Raw genomic sequence first — 23,325 nt, 5'->3', positions numbered from 1 at the left:
TTAAAAATATCTTTGAAAAAAATTTAAAAAATCTTTGAAGATTCCCAAATAATAAAGCCAAAACTTTAATTTTTTTTTTTTTTTGTTTTACCTGTTTATTCCTTCCACGAGATTCCCAGGCAAATTGGCATATCCAGGAAAGAGGTGCACACTCTATTAGTTCCGTTCAGCTCCTGAAGTTTGTGGTTGTGTCTGCTGCCTTCCCCTTCTCAGGCGTAGGTGACAGTGTGTCACCTGTCAAAACTGAGAAAACGCAAATGACACTGCTTCTGTGCTTGGCAGGAATGTACTATGGCATAGCAAGAGCTGTGCCCAGATGCCCTAGAGACACAGATGTTGGTTATATAGTACCCACCTTTCTAAAGCTCATGACAAAATTAATGAACTAAGGCATTCTCGAGGTAGTAAAGGAGAAGAAAATAAGGATTTCTTTTGCCTATGATTTGCAGACTTTGAGCAAAAACTATATTCTACTCCCTTGAAAAATTAAGACATAATGCAAGCAAAAACATTTCAAATTTGTTCAGGTTTACTAAATATTTAATATTTATTTTAAAAATTAGTACATAAAATTGGGAGAAATTTCCCAGGGAGAGTCATTTTTTTTTTTTTTAACTCTAAGATAATTAAGTAACATTTATAATCTCTCAGGGAAAAAAAAAAACACCAACATCTATATTGAAAAAAATTATGTTAAGAATCAACAGTACTTTGCATTTTCTCTCAGGCATCTCATTAATTTTTAGAGACCACCATGGGTAGATCATTGCTATTCTGTTGACATTCAGCATTTATTAAGGGCTAACAATGAGACGAGTTTATAGAATATGTGCAAAAGCCTATTTTCATGGTTCCTATGTACCTTGGAAAGGGGCAAATACAGATGTACTCTAATCGTTGTATTTACCTGTTTTTTGTTTCTTAAAACCTGTAGAATAGCATGGCATTGTTTTGAGTTTTAGAAAAGTGTTGGCAGAACTAGTCTCATGATTCCTATTTTCTAGACTGTTGGGAAGATGAGGAAACCAATCATGTTTTCTTTCAAATCTGTCTTCTTGAAGCAATTTGGGGTCTTTTTTTTTTTTTTTTTTTTGAGACAGAGTCTCACTCTGTTGCCCAGGCTAGAGTGCCGTGGCGTCAGCCTCGCTCACAGCAACCTCCAACTCCTGGGCTTGAGCGATCCTCCTGCCTCAGCCTCCCGAGTAGCTGGGACTACAGGCATGCACCACCATGCCCGGCTCATTTTTTCTATATGTATTTTTAGCTGTCCATATAATTTCTTTCTCTTTTTAGTAGAGATGGGGTCTCGCTCTTGCTCAGGGTGGTCTCGAACTCCTGAGCTCAAACGATCAGCCCACCTCGGGCTCCCAGAGTGCTAGGATTACAGGCGTGAGCCACCGCACCCGGCCAATTTGGGGTCTTTTATATAATATCCCACTGTCAGGAGAGTGCGTCAAAAGGGTTGGTAAATTAATCAGCAGTAGGTTTGTAGGTGCATGGTTTGGCTTTTCTTTAGGACTTACAGCATAAAGGTGTTATATTAACATGAAAATATTTCAAGAGCTCCCTTCAACTTTGTAAATAACTTTATAAAACTCTGAACTTCAATAAATACCCTTTAGTATTTTGTTTTAAAATCAGCTCCAGGTAGGAAACAAAAACCAAAAAAGTAATTAAGCTCAAGGAGAAAATGGTATCTGTGGGTTTAAAAGTTGTTGTTTTTAAATTACATAAAATAATTTTCCCCCAGATAATCTTTTAGGAAGTAATGAATCATGGTGCAGATCTGTTAGGTTTTAACAAGAAAATAATAATATAGTAGTGATTATTTCCGTTATCAAGAAGCTTTCTGTGATGGTACTTTACTATTAGGTCATTAAATATGAAATGTCTGATTTTGAATCACAAGCGTAGTTTCTTATATCTCAAATAAGGCGCAATACAATTAATCAAAGTATGCGCCTAAACTATCGACCCAGTTTTGCCTCTTAACGGTAGCTTGTCTATGTCAGCAGCGAAGAAGCCTGGAGATCGAGTGACGATGAAATTGCAAAAGGCGTTTTCACGGCTTGTTGAAAATTGAATCTTTTTCCTTGCAAGAAGCCTGGAAGAAGTGGGAGTCAGTGTGTGCAAGGTCTGGTGAATATGGTGAATGACAGAGAGTTTCCAAGTCCAGCCTCTGTAGTTTGAGCAGCGTTGTTTGTGTGACATGTGGTCGAGTGTTGTCTTGCAAGAGGATTGGCCTGTCTCTATTGACCCATCTCTGCTGCTTAATTGCAAGCATCTTCATCATTTTGTCCAATTGGCTTCAGTAGACATCCGCTGTAACCCATTGACCAGGTTTCATGGAGCTGTAGTGGATAATACCAGCGTTGGACCACCAAACAGACGCCATTAGCTGTTTTTGATGAATATTTGGTTTTGGACTGTGTTTCCGCACTTCATCTTTGTCCAGCCATTGTGCTCAATGCTTGTGATTGTCAAAAAGAATCCATTTTTCATCACACATAACAATACGGTGTAGAAATGGCTCGCCTTTATGTCGCGACATCAAAGAAACGCAAGCTTTGAGAGGATTTCTCTTCTGATGCTCGTTTAATTCAAGCGAAACCCATCTATCCAGCTTCTTTGCCTTGCCGATTTGTTTCAAATGGTCCAATATTGTTGGAATAGCAACGTCAAACCTTGCTGCTAATTCACATGCGTAGGTTGAGATGGATTCGCTTCCACTACAGCTTTCAGCTCATCACTATCCACCTTGGTCTCAGGTCGCCCACGTGGCTCATTTTAAAGATTCGAATCACCAGAATGGAACTTCTCAAACCATCGACACACTGTGCATTCATTAGCCACATCCTTCCCAAACACTTGTTGATATTTCGAGCTGTCTACTCTGCATTGGTTCCACAACAGAACTCATTCGAAGATAACACAAATTTTTGACTTGTCCATGGTTTCACAAAAATTGCTCTGAAAATTAGAAAGATAATCACAATCCAAAATGTGCATTTGAAGACTGAAAATGTACCTTCAAAATAAAAGTAAAACAAGAAATGTCAAAAGTAAGATGTCAGAGATATCAACTGTCAAATTTAGTACTTAAGGAAATCCGACATTTCCTACTTAATAGCATGATACCTTTCTCTGTTACGATGGATCATAAGCTCTTTAAGTAAAAAAAAGTAGAGAACCAAGAAGCGTAGTGACTCTTGCTTTGGATTAAAGCAAAAAGGAATTTGGAATATTAAAGGAAATTTAGTATGTTGAAGGTTTCCTAAAATTAAAAGTATACTAACATTTCACATATACTTAAAAGGAGTTGCATGTGTAGTTTTAAAAGGCTTTTAAAATAATTTCTCCTCTACTATGCCATCTTCCTAGTATATAATTCCGTGATGAATGCTTTTAAAGAGCACCATCTAGTGTCAGCTTTGGAATTGTGATTTACAGATTAGAATGGGAATTTTCAACCCAGAAAAATGTATGACTCCAACATAAAAAGTCACAATAATTGATAAAAAGCCTTAAGGAATATGACTTGAAAACACCCATCAATAATTTGACGTCAAGATTGTGTGTGTTTGAACCTTTAAAATAACCAGTGTATGTATCCATACATTCATTTGTCAAACACTTCTTGCTTAGATATATAAATATATAAAGCAGACCGTATTTTAGGTGTAGCAGTGAACAGAAAAATTCTTCTGGCATGGAACATTTTAGTTGGGGGAGAGAAAAAAATATATAGTAAGTTGCAATAGCGATAAACGCCATGGAGAAAAATAAAGCACAGAGGGAATAGAAAGATTTTTTCAGGGAGGGTAGGAGCTGGGGTTTGCAATTTAAATTGAGTGGCCAGGGAAGGTCTCAGTAAGAACTCGCCACTGAGTGAATACCTGAAGAAGGTGAAGGGGTGTTTTAGGTACCGGAAACAGCATGTGCAAAGGCACTGAGGCACCGAGTGTTTTAGAGGACTAACAATCCACTTTGGCTGAAGCCGTGAGCGATGAAGAGAGTTGATGAGGTAAATTCAGAAACTTTCTACAAAAAGAGGATTAGATCAAGGAGATCTTTGTAGGGCCACCGTAGAAACTTTGGCTTTCCTCTGAGTAAGATGGGAAGACACTGGAGGGTTTGAGGTGAGCAGCGACAGGATCTTACTTCATTTCTAAGAGGATCACTTTGGCTGCTGCGTTGAGAACAGACCAGGGAGAGGTGAGACAGGAAGCCAGCAGGTACTGTCATTCAGAACAGAGGCGATGGTGGCTTGGGTCACAGGAGAAGCAACGGGAATGTTGTGAAATGGTCAGATTCTGGATATGCATTGAAGATAGAGCCAAAATAAGTTTTTAATGCATCAGTTATGGGGTATGAAAGAAAAGAGTCATTAAGAATGACTGCCCAGGCTTTTGGCTTGAGAAACTAGAAGGATGTTGTTCCATTAAGGGAAGTGGGGAAGAAGAAGGAATTGGATTTCGGACGTGTTCACTTTGAGCTCTCTCAGCTATCAACCTCTGAGTTTATGGGGAAATTAAAATATGTTTCTGTTTTGTGATTCGGCACTCAACATGCTCATCCCTTCCTTTATCAGAGCCCATTTCTCATCACGAATGAATGTCCCTTCTCTGATCATTATACTGTAGGATCCTAAAACAGAAGCATTGGGGAAGGACCCGCATTCTCAGAATTTCTCAACGCTCTTATCCCCAGACAACTCTCAGTATTCTTGGTTGATTTCTTATTTCCCGTTTTATTTATCTCCTCTTTCTCACAGTGAGACCCCCCCAAAGTACTTGACTGGGAGGGTTCTATTGCAAAACACTGAAGTAGTCTCATTTTAAAGGAGCTGGGTGTAAAATCACCCCTAAGGCCAATTAATTGCCCAGGATGGAAATTTTTCTTTTCCAAGTAAGTCATTTCGCCAGTCTTTAGGAACGAATTCTTGTAGCGTTGTTATCTCTCACAAATTTTTTTTTTACTAATTTCTACAACAGGCTTTTAAAACGTTCATCTTTTATTTTAGCTTCTAAATTATTCTATTATATATTGCTATCACCACTTCAATTTATGCTCTAGGTGACCCGATGCAAGAAGAAAATGAAAGGCACGAAGAAAAGTCTTACAGAAGAATATCTATATCTGGACTTTTCTCACCAAACAGCAGGATGTATCTTTCCTCTTCATACGTCTGTAACTTTGTTTCTGTTGTCCTACTGTGACTGCAGGATCTTTAAAGTTTGCTTAGTTCTCGCCAAAGAAAGTACAAACAGTTCATTACTGAGAGACGTGCTGTCCCAGGATATTAAATTACAAATTATTTCAAGGCAAGAACTTCCACCGATAGTCCAGAACTGCTGTTTGCCTGCGGTGGTAGAACAACCAGACAACTTTTGCAGAGCCGGACTTGCCATTGTGCTAAGACACATCATCCAGAAGTCGTACGAAGTGGACCCCTCCAAGAAGGAAATTTTGGAACTCCTGGGTTTTAAAAAGACTTGCTTGAAAGCCTGTGCCGAAGTAAGTATAATGTCCCTTTCTCTTCTGTTACTTAAAGTGGCAAAATGATAACGTATTTATTTACTTAAACATTTGTCTCCACTTCCTGTTGGAAATAAATATTCATTTATTGGAAAAAAAATCACAGGCCAGGCGTGGTGGCTCACACCTGTAATCTTAGCACTCTGGGAGGCCGAGGCGGGAGGATTGCTTGAGGTCGGGAGTTGGAGACCAGCCTGAGCAAGAGCGAGACCCCGTCTCTACTAAAAATAGAAAGAAATGACCTGGACAGCTAAAAATATATATAGAAAAAAAAAAAAAATTAGCCGGGCATGGTGGCGCATGCCTGTAGTCCCAGCTACTCGGGAGGCTGAGGCAGGAGGATCACTTGAGCCCAGGAGTTTGAGGTTGCTGTGAGCTAGGCTGACGCCACGGCACTCACTCTAGCCCGGGTGACAGAGTGAGACTCTGTCTCAAAAAAAAAAAAAAAAAAAAAATCAGAACTTATAAAATAGTTAAACTAGTTCTTCGTGTATGCCAATATTTCAGTGCAGTACTGAAAAATGAAAATTTAAGATTTAATTTATGAAGTTTGGGAGACATGGTTTTTAGAGAATAACTTCCTTTTTTAATCCTTTCATCACACTGAAGATTTTTTTTTTTTTTTTTTGAGACAGTCTCACTCTGTCACCCAGGCTAGAGTGCCATGGTGTCAGCCTAGCTCACAGCAACCTCAAACTCCTGGACTCAAGCGATCCTCCTGCCTCAGCCTCCCGAGTAGCTGGGACTACAGGCATGCGCCACCATGCCCGGCTAATTTTTTTTTCTATATATATTTTAGCTGGCCAGCTAATTTCTTTCTATTTTTAGTAGAGACGGGGTCTCGCTCTTGCTCAGGCTAGTCTCGAACTCCTGACCTCGAGCGATCCTCCCTCCTCGGCCTCCCAGAGTGCTAGGATGACAGGCGTGAGCCACCGCGCCCGGCCGACACTGAGGATTTTTAAAGGGATTGGCATCGCTTTGGAAGCCCTGCCTTTTTGGAGGGTGGGCCAGGGAAGGTGCCTTGTAAAAGCTTTGGTAAGTAAGGATTTATTCAGGAAAAGGAGGATGCGTGAGTGCTAAACCTTCCTTGCTTAAATGTTTTTACCTGTGAAGCACCGTGATGTGTCTCTTGACACAGCAGGAAAGCCCAGCCCAGCGGTGGTCAGCCCAAGACTTACCTCCCAACAAGACAGTCATCTGTCTTCGAGCTATGTTGCAAGTCAAGAACCCTTTCATTCCCTAATTTTGTTTTGGTTTTGCAGGTTAGCCAATGGACCCGGCTGTGTGAACTCACCATTCCTTTGGTTATCGAGAATTTTCTCAGAGAGGCTTCCCAGCAGCCGCCAGCCGTCCCCGTGGAAATCCGACAGCTGGAGAGAAAGCTCAGTGAGCCCGTGAGGGTGCACAACGACGACAAACTCCGCAGGCAGAAGCTCAAGCAGCAGAAGGCTGCACAGGTCGGGCCACCCCTTACTCAGGGGGAAGCAAAGAGCCAGGGCCACACACAGGAGACAGCTGAGGACGGGGACTCCTCGTCCAAGAGTCTGGAACTGCAAGTGGCATTCTCGAAGCTCACGGTCCAGGGGAAACCAGCGGCCACCCACAGGGAGCCACCTCACATCCGAAAGGCAAAAGCTTCTGACCTTCCCCCTCTGGAGCACGTGTTTGCGGAAGGGCTTTACTTCACCTTGACGGACATCGTGCTCCTGCCCTGTATCCATCACTTTCTGGTAAGGTTTTGTCTGAAGCACGTGCGTGACGGTGAGTTCCAGTCTGTGGAGTTGCCCGGGCTTGAATTCCAGTTCCACATCTTACTGTGATTTTGGTCCTGGGCACGTTGTTAATATCTGTCCCCAGTTTCTTTCTTTTTTTTTTTGAGACAGAGTCTCACTCTGTTGCCCAGGCTAGAGTGCCGTGGTGTCAGCCTCCCTCACAGCAACCTCAAACTCCTGGGCTCAAGCGATCCTCCTGCCTCAGCCTCCCCAGTAGCTGGGACTACAGGCATGCGCCACCATGCCCGGCTAATTTTTCTGTATATATATTTTTAACTGTCCAAATCATTTCTTTCTATTTTTAGTAGAGATGGGGTCTCGCTCTTGCTCAGGCTGGTCTCGAACTCCTGACCTCGAGTGATCCTCCCACCTCGGCCTCCCAGAGTGCTAGGATTACAGGCGTGAGCCACCGCGCCCGGCCCTGTCCCCATTTTCTTACTTGTGAAATGGACATAATAATAGTACCTGTCTAATAGGATCTATGGGAGAAAATAATGAAAACTTGTGAACAGTGTGGAGAACAGTGCTTGGCACATAGTAAGCGCTCAATGAATGTTAATAATTATTATGACTTTTAACTCTGTGTTGCTAACATGTTAGTAGTAATTGTTACGGTTATTAATTTCCAATTTGTCTTGATTACCTCCTAATATTAAAGTGTCCAAAATAAAAAAAAAAAACAAATACTAAAATAACTAAAAACTAAAGAAATCTTGTCAGCTATATTTTATAATTACTCATCACTTAAAATACTAATCTGAGTACGTAGGGCATTGTCAAATCAGAAATATTTTATTGTCATCTATGTGCTTCTCTGTTCTCTATAAGATTGAAGTAGCTTAAGAGTTTTCAGTTTTAACCCCCTAGTTCTAATTTATAAGTAACATAGAGAACTGGGATTATATTTCCATTTCGATAGGTTGTTTACCTTTTTCCCCCCGTGTACACTGCTCACCCAAACATCTGTGAGTTATGACATGTTTACAAAACAGTAGGCATGACCAAGGAAATGATATAAAATCATCACAAAATATTTTGCATGTAATAAAGTGATTGGAAAGGAACGCAGAGGAGATATTTTTTGGATTGACGTAACATCTTGCTTCTTTTTTTATTCAATTTTTTCTGCCTCCTTATATTACAATTAACTACAAAATCACTAGATTTCATTTTGTGCTGTTCGTAGCAATTTTTTTTTTTTTTTACCATTTTTAAAATGTATGATTTTTGTGGTATGGAAGGTTCCCTCAATACAACGAACAAATACACGATGATGCGTTTTATCCTTTTTCTGCCTAGGTAATTATCTGCGAGAAATTTTCTGAGAAGCTAGTGGAATTTCCACTGCTAGCCTCATGGTACCAGAGGATTCAGGAAGTGCCAGGAGTCAAAACAGCAGCTTCCAAATGTGGGATCCAGTTTCTTCATTTACCAGAGTTGTTGACCCCCTCAAATGAACAGCATCCAAACTTAAGTGACATTCCTGGTTCAGAAGAGCAAAATGACCCTTTATTTGTAGGAGGACCCAGACCGACTATGACCAAGTTAATGGTATTTAAATTGTTTCATTAAGATTTTCTTTGGAAAGTTCCGTATGAATAACGTTGCGGCGTATTCTAGCCCAACTTGTAATTATTTGTCAACATTACTTTTGTTATAAATTTTATTTGTAGCTGTCTCATATCACTCTTTACCAAATAATATTTCCACTAGTCTTTTGCGTTTAAGCAAAGTATAGCAAATTGAAGATTTTTAATATGTATCCTTGGAGCCAAGAAAGTCACAATATACTTTTAAAAAAAGCATTTTTCTCAAAACTTTTTTTATATTCAAGTATTTCATTTTAACCTGATGTTTTCCTAGTACAAGGTTTTTTTTTTTTTTTTTTTTTTTTGAGACAGAGTCTCACTCTGTTGCCCAGGCTAGAGTGAGTGCCGTGGCGTCAGCCTAGCTCACAGCAACCTCAAACTCCTGAGCTCAAGCGATCCTCCTGTCTCAGCCTCCCGAGTAGCTGGGACTACAGGCATGCGCCACCATGCCCGGCTAATTTTTTCTATATATATTTTTTAGCTGTCCATATAATTTCTTTCTATTTTTAGTAGAGACGGGGTCTCGCTCTTGCTCAGGCTGGTCTCGAACTCCTGAGCTCAAACGATCCGCCCACCTCGGCCTCCCAGCGTGCTAGGATTACAGGCGTGAGCCACCGCGCCCGGCCTAGTACAAGGTTTTGGTCTCAGTCTCTTTTAGTTTGAGATGATGATTTGAAGTTAAAGAAATGTAAAGGTGGATATCTCAATTTACTTTCCAAGTCTAAATTTACAACTTTGGAATTCTTTGAATTTTATTTTTACTTTAATTTTTTATTTTAATGTGTTTGCTATATAATGAGAATACATATGATTTTTTTTTTTTTTTTCTTCTGGGACATAACTTGTTTCTTTTCTTTTTATTTTATTTTTTTTCTTTGAGACAGGGCCTCTCTCTGTCACCTGGGCTAGAGTGCTTTAGGTGCGATCATGGCTCACTGCAACCTCAAACTCCTGGGCTCAAGCAATCCTCCTGCCTCAGCCTCCCTAGTAGCTGGGACTACAGGCGTGCGCCACCATGCCCGGCTAATTTTTTTTTTTATATATATATATATATATATTTTTAGTTGTCCAGAAAATTTCTTTCTATTTTTTTAGTAGAGACGGGGTCTTGTTCTTGCTCAGGCTGGTCTCAAACTCCTGAGCTCAAACGATCCACCCACCTTGGCCTCCCAGAGTGCTAGGATGACAGGCGTGAGCCACCTCACCCGGTCTGTGCATGTAATGAATAAGTATTTGGGGGACTCTCTGATGATTATTACTATTTATGTCCCTCCTTGCCAGTATAGAAAATAGAAATTTGGCTTTCAAGAACATAATAAGAGTTTATTAATTCATTAATTGGAAAAGAGGCTATTTCCTTTTCTAGGAAAAAGGCATTGAAGTGATGTTTTCTCCCCACCCTTGCCCTACTTGGACCCTGGATTGGAATGGTCTCCCTGCAGCCGTGAGCCCGAAGGAAGGTGAGAGGTTTTTTTTTTCTTTAAGTTTTACTCACAATCTGGACACTCTCTTCAGATCTGTCTTCCAATTCTCTAGTTCTCGTTTTGCCTTTGTCTAATATTCTGATTACATTATTCATTGAGTTTTCATTTATTTTTATTATGAAAAATTTTATAGACACGTATCACTCAGATTTAATATTTCCCTTATTTTATTTCTGTACATTTGTTTCATCTATTCCTTTTTTGTTCTTTGCTGATGTATTTTGAAAAAAAGAACCCAGGTAAGTTTAGTACACACCTGTAAAAAAATATTGACATCTTAAATAATCACAGTGCCATTATCATGCCTAATAAAAATTAACAAAAATCCTTTATCTATCTAATGCCCAGTTCATAATACATTTCCTCCAATTGTTTAAAATACTGTTTGAAAAAATATCTTTTTATTGTTAAGTTTGTGGCTAAATGATTATGTTTTTTTCATTGCTAGAAATTGTATTTGGTTGGTTTGTTTTTGATAACCTTTTCCTTGTGTTTCTTTCTTCTTTTTTATTTTTTAAACAGTTATTATGTATTCTGTGTTTGTTATTTCTAATAGTTGATGCTCATAGAGTTCTAATTCTGCTGTTTGTTTTTTCTGTTGACTTCACTTCTGGTGTTTTATTTCCCTGTGAATTTTGTAATTTCAGACTGTGAATTCATTTTGGGGTTACTCAATATGTGGGAATCTTGTGGGACTTGGATTAAGAGTAAATTCCCACAAAAAGAGATTATATTTGCTTACGCCTGGCATTTCAAAGTGCTAGAACTTAAGACCACTTAGTATTTGTTTTCAGCTTCAGTTTCAGATTTTTAAAAAATTTCTTATTTTATTTTTCTCATTACTGTTTTTTTTTTGATTAATACATAATCATTATACATATTTATGGGGTACAGTGTGATATTTAGGTACATGCATACAATGTGTAATGATCAAATCAGGGTAATTAGCTTATGTATAACCTCAAAGATTTATCATTTCTTTGTATTGGAAACATTCAAAATCTACTCTTCTAGCTATTTGAAAAATGTACAATAAATTGTTGTTTATTATAGTCACCCTGTAGTGCTGCGGAACACTAGAGCTTATTGCTCCTGCCTAGCGCTAATTTTGCATCCATAAGTCAACCTCTGGCTATATCCCCCATACCTGCTTCCCAGGCTGTAGTCACCACTATTCTCTACTCTCTAATTCTGTGAGATCAACTATTTTACCTTCCAAATATGAGTAAGAACATACGGTATTTATTTTTCTGTGCCCATCTCATTTTACTTAATATAACGTCCTCCAGGCTCATCTATATTGGCATGAATGGCGGGATTTTGTTCTTTGTAATGGCTAAATAGTATCCTGTTGTGTATATATGCTACATTTTCTTTATCCATTCCTCTGTTGATGGACACTTAGGTTGATTCTATATCTTGGCTATTGTGAATAGTGCTGTAATAAACATGGGAGTGAAGATACTTCTTTGACATATTGGTTTTCTTTCTTTTGGATATATATGCAGTAATGGGATTGCTGGATCATATGGTAGTTCTATTTTTAGTTTTTTGAGGAAACTCCATACTGTTTTCCGTAATAGCTGTACTAATTTACATTTCAACTAACAGTGTATAAGAATTTCCTTGGCTCCCTTGCCAGCATTTATTATTTTTTGTCTTTTTGATAATAGCCATTCTAACTGGGGTGAGATGATACCTTATTGTGGTTTTGATTTGCATTTCTCTAATGATTAGTAATATTGAGCAGTTTTTCTTATGCCTGTTGGCCTTTTAAATGTATGCCCATTTTTAATAGGTTTATTTATTTATTTGTTTATTTGCTGTTGAGTTTTTTGTATATTCTGGATATTAATTCCTGTTAGATGAATAGTTTGCAAATATTTTCTCCCTTTCAGCTGGTTATCTCTACACTCTGTTGATTGTTTCTTTTGCTGTGTAGATTTTTACTTTGATATAATCTTATTTGTTTATTTTTTGCTTTTGTTACATGTCCTTTTGAGGTCTTATCCATAACATCCATAAAATGTCCAGAAGCATTTCCCTTATGTTTTATTCTAGTAGTTTTATGGTTTCGGATTTTACATTTAATGTTTAATCCATTTTGATTTGATTTTTGTATATGGTGAGATGTAGGGGTCTAGTTTTATTGTTCTGCATATGGATGTCTAGTTTTCCCAGCACCGTTTAATGAAGAGATTATACTTTCCCCGGTGAATGTTCTTGGCACCTTTGCTGAAAATGAGTTGAACATAAATGGGTGGATTTATATCTGGGTTCCATTGGTCTATGTGTCTGTTTTTTTGCCAGTACCATGCTGTTTGTGTTACTATAGCTTTGTAGTATATTTTTAAGTTAGGTAGTGTCGTGCCTTCATTTTTGTTCTTTTTGCTCAAGATTGCTTTGGCTATTTGGGCTCTTTTGTGGTTCCATAGGAATTTTAGGATTGTTTTTTCTATTTCTGTGAAGAATGTCATTGGTATTTCCATGGAGATTGCATTGAATCTGTAGCTTGCTTTGGGGCAGTACGGACGTTTTAACAATATTGATTCTCCCAGTCCATGAACATGGAGTATCTTTCCATTTTTGTTTGTGTCTCCCCTTCAACGTCTTTGATCCACGTTTTATAATTTTCATTGTCGTGATCTTTCATTTCTTTGGTTAAGTTTATTCCTAGGTATTTTATTTTATTTGTAGCTATTGTAAATGAGATTACTTTCTTGGTTTCTTTTTCAGGTTGTTTGCTGTTAGCATACAGAAATGCTGCTGATTTTTGTATGTTGATTTTGTATAATGTTAGGGGTGGGCTGTCTCAGCTCAGCTATTGCCGTTTCCCTGGGGTGCTGGGTACCATGTCAGCCCAGCCCCGGGATGTGTACCTGCTCAGCTAGGCCAAGGCACCCCTTCCCCAGTGGGTAATGTGCCTCTCCAACTCCAGCCAAGAGTCCATGGCTATTCTGTGTGGCCCAGGCACTATTTCCCTGGGTCTCTGGGCACTGTATCAGCTTCGGCACCGGTGACCATTCTGGAAGGCAGGGTACCGCTTTAACTTAGGCACTGCCTGGGCAGCAAAGGTGCTGGTTTCCTAGGAGACAGAATACTGACTGCTCCAGCTTAGGCATAGAGGAGAGGACTGCTGTAGTTGGCCGAGGCATCGTTTCCCTGGGGTGGCCTGTGTTGCTTCAGTTCCGGCAGAGCAGGGCAGGGTTCCGCAGCAACGAGAAGAGGTTTCTGGAACAGCTCTTCCAAGACACGGTTTTCTTAGGAGGCAGTGTGTGGCTTTAGCTCTGGCCTTTAGGGGCAGGGTGCAGTCACCACTGAGAGAGATGACCGAGTGATTCTGCCAAAGCACCATTTATTTCTCCAAGAGGGAGGGTGCAACTTCAGCTCCAGCCACAGCTGAGGACTAGGAGCTGGGAGGGGGAGGGGAAGCCCCTCAACTGCTGCTTGGGCCTTGGGGGACGGGGGCAGCATCTGGTTGCAGCTCTGCCTGGGGATGTCAGCCACCCAGCGGGTGTGGTTTGGCAGTGGCTTCGTCTCAGAGATGAGGGATGCCGTGGCCTGGCCCTGGAGCAAGACGCAGTCCCGCAGTAGTTCCACTTGCAAGACGGCATCGTGCAGTAGCCACACGGCCACGGGGCAAGGGCACAGTACTGGCTCCTTCTGGGGGTGGGGGGGGCACAGCAGTGGGGCCTCCAGGCAGCTCCTTCAGCCGGGCTTGGTGCCTGTGAGGACTGCAGGGGACCCCAACGGTGAGGCATGCAGGTATCCAAGGTGTCAAAGGGGCTGCTGGGATCTTCCTGCTTACCTTTTCCCCAAGGGGAGAAGTTCCTCCTGGTTCCCAGCTCATCCCTTTTGGGGGGTGGGGTGGCGGAGGGGAGGTGTTTCCTTCACTTCTCTGGGTGGCTGTCCTGAGTTTCTGTGTTCACCGGGATTTCTCTTACTCCTTTGATGGACTCCAGTGCTCTCCTTTAATTATTTTTATTAAAATATAGCTGTTTATTCATTGTCGAGGCTGTCTTTTTGGGGGGGGGGTAATGAGCTCTAGGGGCTTCTGGTTGGTCCTCTTGCTGACATCCTAAGCTCAGATTCTTTAAGCCTTTCCTATCTGGAACCGAGACTTAAACAGATAAATTACCTTTTATCATTTTCCTTTGTTGTAGTCCCGGACTTTTTAATGCATCTTTTCAGAGGGAATATGACTTTTCAAGGTTTCTGCTTTCATGTAGTGATATTAGCTCCAACTCTACCCCATGCTAAGGATCAAGGACTAGCCTCTCTTCTTTGTCCTACTGTTAAAGTCTAGGTCGCTATTATTAGCAAATACCTTTAGGGCAGCCACGGTGTTGGTTCAAGATTATTACACCAATTTTCAGCCCTGCCCCCCCCACCACCACTTTTTTGCTCCCCCAGGTTTTTGAGGTCCTATGGATTTTCCTTATTCTCAGAAACCTATGAGACATGTAAAGCGTGCCTATTAAATTTGAAATACCATTTTTAGGTAGAGAATTTTTTAGAATAGTTCAGTGTTTCATTTCTTCAATTTTTCACCTATTCTTTAGTTTTATATTTAGCCAGATATAACTTGATTTTCAAGTCCTCTTTGAAAGAGTTTGCTTTCCCTTTTCATATTCTTCTTTTCTGTTATAGCGCCGAATATTGCCTGTCTCTTGTGGATCAATTGTATTCTGTCAATCAAGGAAATAATTTAGAATTCTCCCAGAATGGAAGGTTATATTAGGGAATTAAGATCTCTGCCTCAAAGATATTTTATGAAATAAAATTGATTTTTTTTGTCTTTTATTAATTTTATGCAAAAACAATGTAATGAATTTGTTAGTGTTTTAATTTTACTTATGTTCTGACATTTTGAAAAATGTAATGTAAATGTTCATTTCATGGTACTCGTTGGATTTTCATTGTATGCACTTCATTTTTGTATTATATATTTTGAACAGGCTAAACTTACAGTTTATTGAATAAAAAATCATATTTTCATTAATATTTCTATTTATCAAGAAATGAAAATAAGTGTTTTCCAAATGCCACATGTTTTGCTTTATCCATAATTAATTTACTATGGGAATCAAAATAATATTTTCACTCATTAATATGAGCAATCAATTGTATCAAACTACTAACTCAAGGAGATCTCACATTAAATATTCATGCCTGGTCGTTTTTCTGGTTATAAGTTCATGTCTAACAGGCAGAGTTCATGGAATATATTACTCATTACATCCCTATAATTGGCTCACCTTGTTTTCATAAATACTATGACAAAGAAGCAGCTCTAACAGCCAGGCTACCTGATTTACTCACATTTCGTTCACTGCTTCCTGAAAGACTTACAGTCTTTGTTAAACTAAGGCACAATTGTGGCATTTTAGACCTGCTATTTTCAGTTCTGGCAATTTCAAACATTGCACGATAATAAGATCTTCATGAAATGAAATTATATAGGGGTGTAGAGGGTCGCTATGAAAATGTTCTCAGGATTTGTGTTCCTGTACTATCTTTTAGGAGAGATTATATTGTAATAAGATCTTATTGTTACTGGTTCTTGTGGGGCTCAAAGTCTGACTCCTGATCCTGAATCCATTGAATTACATCAAGATTTTGGTGCCTATTGTAAGAATTATATTCTTTACCAACAAAGCCTGTGTTAATCCTCATGATGGAATCCTTATAGACTTTTTAAGTCTATCCGATTTGCCAATCTCTGCTCACACCCATTTCTCTCCCCACATCTTACGTACCATCCCCTGAACATTTCGCTGTTTCTTACGACCTCTGTTTACTGTCTGTACGTCTTTCTTCATCCCACTCCCCTTGCTTGTTGAAATTACACTCATCTTCTAAGGATCAATCCTAATGCTGCTTCCTTCGTTAAGCCTTCTGCCATGGGGTCCCCCTGTCTGAGTTTGAAATCTGGCTGAACAGCTACCTAGCGAGATAACCTATGGCCAGATATGCACCTTCTCTGTACCTTGTTTGCCTCAACTGTAGAATGGGGATAACAGTATATACCTGATGGGACTATTGGTACATTCAACGCATTAATATATAAAGCTCTTAGTACAATGCCTAGTAAGCTGTAAATGTTAAATATTAGCTAATACAGAAGTCAGAATCCATTGCTCCCTTTAGTACTTTCTTACGTTTCATTTTTGTTACTTAACATTATGCTCCCCTTACAGTATAATTATTTATGTGCATGTTTTCGTTCTCAATAGACTGTGGGCTCTTTGAATGTAGGATTCCTGCAGATAGGCACTCAGTAAATTTTTATTAAATTGAATGACTTGAAACTATGGATCTTTTTTTAACTTCCCAAATTTCTGCTTAAACTAGACAACTCTTTGAATTCTTTTAGTCCTATAGACTTAAAGGGTTAAAATAATTGAGATTATTTGGTTTGAAGAAAAGAAAACTGAAGATGTAATATACATTATTATTATTAAATTTTTACGGAGTGTTTAGGAGTAAGTGGCAGTGTTTCCTTTTACTTTTTCCTAAAAACGGAACATTCTCTTACAAAGGAAAAGTTTTCCTTTTCCTGAAAACGGAACATTCTCTTACATAGTCTTAATACATCTATCAGAACAGGATGTTTAATTCAGTACATATCATCTAACCAATAGTCTAGTAGATTGTGGCACATTTAATTGTACGTCTCTTTAGTTTCCTTTAATGTGAAACAGTTTCTAGCCTTTCTTTGGTTTTCAAACCGTGGTCTGTTTTTGAATAGGTCAGGCCAGTTTTTTGTAGTAGGTCTCTCAATTTGGACTTGTGTGATGTGTCCTCGTGACCAGAGATGCTAACAGTTCACTGTAACAAAAATTTGTCTCATCCACAATGTCCTCGGGGGAGTCCGGAACACAAAAGCTTGCTCTAGGGCCTTTAGGCAGGGTATATGGATGGCTGCTTTGTCCTAAACCATTGCTTTTCAAACCGGAATATCCATCAGAATCCTTTGAAAGGCTTGTAAAAACAAATTGCAGGGACCTACACCGGTTTCTCCTCCAGGGCTGGGGTGGAGCCTTAGAATTTCATTCCCAAGAAATGTCCCCATGATGCCACCCTGAGGACCACACCACCCAGAGTATCGCCCCAGGCACCAGACGAAATGCAGGCATCGGCTGCTTTTATTTCCGTTTTTGCCACCAGAATAGCATGAACAGCATTGAAGCTGTTCAAATATTTCTTTACAACTTAATTCTTTCTCTGTTTTGAGCATAGAGTAAGTCAGATATAAAAGCTTGTGCATACCTCTGAGTCATTTGCTAAACTATGAAAACTTCTTTTATATCGACAGTCACACTAGCAAATGTAAGTGGAAGTACACTGGTAGTGTGAATAAAAATAATTTTTTGTTTCTTTCAAGAAGATATTTTTTTTTCCCCTGAAATAGCAGTCTTGGAGTTTTATTTTTTTCTGCTTCACCATAACAGAGGAGACTCAAAATTAGCATTTTTCTTTTCTCACTTTTAAAACATTTTCCACGGAGACAATGTAAGAATATAGTCTCCTCGGTATTTTTTGTTTATATTAAATAACTTTAGATTATAAAGCTGATACATTTTCAACTTTTTGGCATTTAATATACTAAAAGTACACCAGTAGAATGAGATCAAAGGTTTGGGTGTTTTTTTTTTTTTCTGGGAAAAATTTCCCTAACCTAAATATTTTTCATTTCTCTAAGTTATACTTAACTGTGAAATTCAAAACCTGACCATATTTGACTCAGAACTCTACAGATTTTTAACTACTTCCTCTTCTGTCCAGAGTGAAATTCTCCACAAGCATTCTAGTTCTTTCCCGAAGTATTACTTAAAGTGGTTATTTAAACTGTTTTTACTCTAAAGTTAAATGCCTTTAAATGATCGTGTATGTAAAGATGGACAGAATTTATACTAAATGGTTTAAAAATATAACAAGATTGCATAGAACAAGTTTGTTATGTTCTCAGTAGTACTCTTTTTATTTAGTGCCAAAACACTGATGTATATCAGTGTAGAAATTTAAATAGATACAGATCATACATGTGTGATGTATATTATATATATGAATGAGATAGAGCAAACCATGTGTTAAATTCATCTTTTTTTCGAGTAGAAAATTAGAGAAGTCAGCTAGAGTAATAGTAAAAGGAATCAAAGCTGGCAAAGAGATGGGTAAAATTTTACTAGGCAAAATTCTCCCAATTATAGCATTAAAAACTATATGAAAATGTTATAAAATATTAATCTTTTATAGAATACTAATTAATTATACTTGGCCATCAAGAGGTGTTATTGATGGTAGGAATATTTTTACAATAGCTTTTAATGAGAATTATTAGGGGAATTTTCTAATTAAAAATCAAAGTAATATACCAAATCTTTATTGAATAGGAAGGAAACAAGGAGGTAGAGAACTAGTAGAAAGGTATCTTTATTTTTCACTGTTACTTTCTTCATGGGAAAGTTTAAAAGGTTTGAATAAAGTTTAAAATTTCTTCATGTGAAGTAGTAAAAGGTTGGCCGGGCGCGGTGGCTCACGCCTGTAATCCTAGCACTCTGGGAGGCCGAGGTGGGCGGATCGTTTGAGCTCAGGAGTTCGAGACCAGCCTGAGCAAGAGCGAGACCCTGTCTCTACTAAAAATAGAAAGAAATTATATGGACAGCTAAAAATATATATAGAAAAAATTAGCCGGGCATGGTGGCGCATGCCTGTAGTCCCAGCTACTCGGGAGGCTGAGACAGGAGGATCACTTGAGCCCAGGAGTTTGAGGTTGCTGTGAGCTAGGCTGATGCCACGGCACTCACTCTAGCCTGGGCAACAGAGTGAGACTCTGTCTCAAAAAAAAAAAAAAGAAAAGTAGTAAAAGGTTTAAATAAGGACAAAACCACATAAAATACATAATTTTATTATACTTATATAATGTTTTTATTAAACTTTTTTATTCAAACTTAAAAGAAATTTAAACCTTTTAAAACTTTACATGAAGTAACATGTAAAATAATTTAATCAAATTCTTCTCAGATTTATCTATAGGTTCAACACAATTTTTTATCAAAATCAGTCATTTCCTAGTTTTGATATTATACTGCAGTGATTCAAGGTATCATGATTGGGGAAGCTGGGTGAGAGGTTCAAGGGACTTTATATACTATTTTTACAACTTCCTGTGAGTCTATAATTATTTCAAAATAAAAAGTTTAAAAAATAGTTTAAGCAGGAATATTAGAAGAAATCAGGGAAACAAAAAAATATTGCAACGTTTCTCAGCTCACCTTTTTCAAAAACAATTCTGGAGATGGTTTGTAAATCAAATGGTGCTTCTGCTAAAAGGTAAGAGCTACAAAGACGTCTTAATATATTTCCTTTGCAATGAATAGCAGTGCAGTGCTAACATGCACAGATAAACATTGACTTTCACCTCTGACCGTCCGTTTCACAGGTTGCTATTCCCAAGCTCCCAGAGAAATGGAGAAAGTCAAATTGACATAGCGTAATTTGGGTTTCTTTATCAACATTGCTTCAGAACAGTGATTAATGTAGTCTATGAAGGGCTCAAATATTAAGCCTGGCTGGTAGTTTATACTGGGCTCCCCCGAAACTTCAAGGTCCCTTGAGGATGTTCTGTTTATGGTGTTAGATATGTTACACTGTTATAGATGTTATGTCCGTGGACGGAAAGTTATTTTTCTAATGAAAGCTTAGTAGTGTCCAATTCCAATTAAATACATTTGCATTTGAACGTAATGAAAACTGGGACTGAGTATTTTGTTTTGACTGTCAGAATGATCGAGTGAATGAATTTGTTTTGAACTTGAAATTCAGCTTAGGTGTCCAAGGGACACAATTGGATAACATCATGCTACTACGTAAACCCTCTGCAAACACTTTACCGTAAGCCAGGCTTGAAAAAGAGTAGCAAGATTAAATTCCAGTTTTATTACTTCAAAGTCCTCACCAAAAATAAGTATAAACCCGGTGTCTACCATAGAGGTAGCAATTCTTTAGCTAGGGGGGCATTGGTAAAATGCGCTCACAGCTTTGATACTTTAAATCCGTATAATGTAAGGCTCAGTGGGTTTCTTATCTATTTTTTTTTTTTTCCTTTTTCTCTTTTTAAACCATGAAACCAGATTGTCTTCTTAGGAAAATACGACATCTTTTTTTTTTTTTTTTTTTTTAGTGTGCTAACTGTGGCATGTGATTAAAGGGAATAAGTTAAAAGTCCTTTTCTTTTCTCTTGGAGTTAGATTTGCTGTCACTCTTCCCAGTATTATGTTATGCTTTGTTCTATCCTCTAGGGTTAGACTTCAAGAACCCTATTTATTTATTTTTTTTATTTTTTTATTTTTTTGAGACAGAGTCTCACTGTGTTGCCCAGGCTAGAGTGAGTGCCGTGGCGTCAGCCTAGCTCACAGCAACCTCAAACTCCTGAGCTCAAGGGATCCTCCTGTCTCAGCCTCCCGAGTAGCTGGGACTACAGGCATGCACCACCATGCCTGGCTAATTTTTTCTATATATATATATTTTTAGTTGTCCATATAATTTCTTTCTATTTTTAGTAGAGATGGGGTCTCGCTCTTGCTCAAGCGGGTCTCGAACTCCTGAGCTCAAACGATCCGCCCACCTCGGCCTCCCAGAGTGCTAGGATGACAGGCGTGAGCCACCGCGCCCGGCCCAAGAACCCTATTTATAGACCATTTTTTAAAGTACTTTGCAAACAGAGACCATGATAACTAATCGATTACCAAGAAAGGTTTTCATGGCCAGTATCTAGGGTTGATTGCATAGTGTAGAACTAGAAAATATTGTGAAGGGCTAACAGCCTATTTCAGCTTCTGTATCCATGGCTTGCTTGCTTGATGCTTAGCTTGGCCTAATAGGCTTCAGAAAAATTGAGAAAAACAAGGCCCAAGGGGGGCGACCACAAGTTACTTCCCAGTAGAGGACTAGGGATCCCGGGGCTCCAACCGACCAATTAGATAAAAAGGGCAAGGTATGATCAGTGTGTGTACAGCTTGTGTGAGGCGTGTGTTTCCCAATATCGCTTGTAAACCAGAGACCAGAGTCTTGTAAACAGCCGAGAGTATAAAAACTCACCTTGTACCGCAAGGCGGGGTCCTGGTCCATGGAGAGGTCACTGCGTTGGTGCTCTGGGACCTGGAGCCTAGCTCGAGCTAGCAAATAAAACTCCTTTGCTGTTTGCAACCTTGGTCTCTGCTTCCTTGTTCCGAGGGTCTAGGGGAACCGAATCGAACAATAGAATCTCCTAAGAGTATCGCTTTTTAAAACAAAATAAGTGTTTGACATGAGGAAATATCTATGTGATTATACAAATTTATCTGAGGTTTATTTTGTTTCAGTCATATGTAGAGTGTAAAAATTATTTGGAATTTTCTTTGTATAGAAATGAACAAATTGTATATTTATCGAACAATCAAGGAGATTTGGGTCTGTTCCCGACTCCACTAAGTCATTTATTATAGTACTAGGCAAGTTTGAAAATTATTGGTTTATTTTAGGACTACTTTGAATTCACTGATAAGAAACTTCAAATTATCCATTCAAAAGTGAATAGTGTTAAATAATAGTATGTTTCAGAGATTGCATTGCTTCAAAATGTTACAATGGGATTTATGTGAGTAATACTTGTTTCTGAAAACTATTACCCGCCAACGGTTCAAATCCCTCTTCAATTAGTGTTGAAATATAGTTGGGGTGGGACCATTTTAATTCAGCGAGACTTTTCAGGTGAACATCTCTGGGGCACCATTCCAGTCCTGCTTGATCTTTGGATGGAAATGTGTGCCCACTTCAAGATGAGACTTTTCCTAAAAAAACTTTTTATTTTTTTCTTTATGAATTTTTCCAATGCTCACACATAACGGGTACCATGATAGTGTCTTAGAATGAGATAGATTTATTAAATAGATGAAAATCTGTAGATATCTTACATAAATCATTACTGGGTGAATTTTCAGAAAGCACCCATTTTAAGCAGAGCGAAACTTACTGTTTGCGGCATCCAGAAGCCATGAAGAGTAGGAAAGAAGAACCTTTGCTCTAAGATGAAGATATCCACAATAAAGTGTTTAGTTCCGGCCTTCAACAACATTTTCTAATAATGTTGTAGGAGAAAATACTTGCAGAGTTATTTGCAGAGTTGCGTCTAGACTATACATACAGTAGGAAGTATTGTGAGTTCGGCATTCCTGGATTCAACCAACCTCAGATCAAAAATATTGGGGGAAAATATTGCATGTGTATTGGACAAGCTTTTTATTTTCTTGTCATTCCCTAAACACTACAGTGTAACAACTATTTATATAGCATTTATGCTATATTGGGTATTGTAAGTAATCTAGAAGGTGATTTAAAATACGCTGGAGGATGTGCATAGTTACATTGTGATACTGCACCATTTTATATCAGATACTTGAGTATCCATGGATTTTGGTATCTGTAAGAGGTCCTGGAATCCATCCCCCACAGATACCAGGGGATGACTGTAATTTGTATACAAACCATATATTGTGCCTCTGAAAGACAGCTTCTGTTTATAATTAATACAAAACTAGTGCTGAATTAATTCATTTTAATTTGCAAAGAGGTGTTTTCTTGCATAATTTATCTCTTGGATTACCTTACTTGAATACCTCACAGTTACAGTTTTTAAGCTGAAAAACTCTTGACATCGCTAAACTTTCAAGAATTGTTTTCTTTAAATCCTAAATGTTTATAATCCCATTTGGGAGGTGGAGGGGAAACTAATAAGGTGGATCCGTATTTTTCTGCTAATGGAAACTAATTAGTGTTATTCATTTTCAGTTTAAATTGGCATTCTCTGTGCTGTTCCGGACAGTTATGATAAAAATCAGCTCAGCTACACAATGAGCTATTTTATTCTGTGCTTTGAACCAGCTCCTCTCAGCACTCAAA

The 23,325-nt window shown here is 38.6% G+C and overlaps 1 protein-coding gene across 1 annotated transcript in view; it reads left to right on the top strand.

Annotated features, from left to right (window-relative positions):
* GSTCD (glutathione S-transferase C-terminal domain containing) overlaps positions 1 to 23,325 on the top strand; it is a 72,036-nt gene that overhangs the window by 4,163 nt on the left and 44,548 nt on the right. The window contains exons 2-5 of the mRNA XM_069459092.1: positions 5,077 to 5,517; positions 6,801 to 7,268; positions 8,610 to 8,861; positions 10,266 to 10,359. Of these exons, the coding sequence (XP_069315193.1) occupies positions 5,098 to 5,517; positions 6,801 to 7,268; positions 8,610 to 8,861; positions 10,266 to 10,359 (1,234 nt within the window). The 5' untranslated portion in view covers positions 5,077 to 5,097. The remainder of the gene's footprint in view (positions 1 to 5,076; positions 5,518 to 6,800; positions 7,269 to 8,609; positions 8,862 to 10,265; positions 10,360 to 23,325) is intronic.

Source organism: Eulemur rufifrons, chromosome 26 (assembly GCF_041146395.1).
Source record: "Eulemur rufifrons isolate Redbay chromosome 26, OSU_ERuf_1, whole genome shotgun sequence".
NCBI classification, from domain to species: domain Eukaryota; kingdom Metazoa; phylum Chordata; class Mammalia; order Primates; family Lemuridae; genus Eulemur; species Eulemur rufifrons.
The sequence above is the reverse complement of the archived record's forward strand: the minus strand, read 5'-3'. Positions and strand labels throughout refer to the sequence as shown.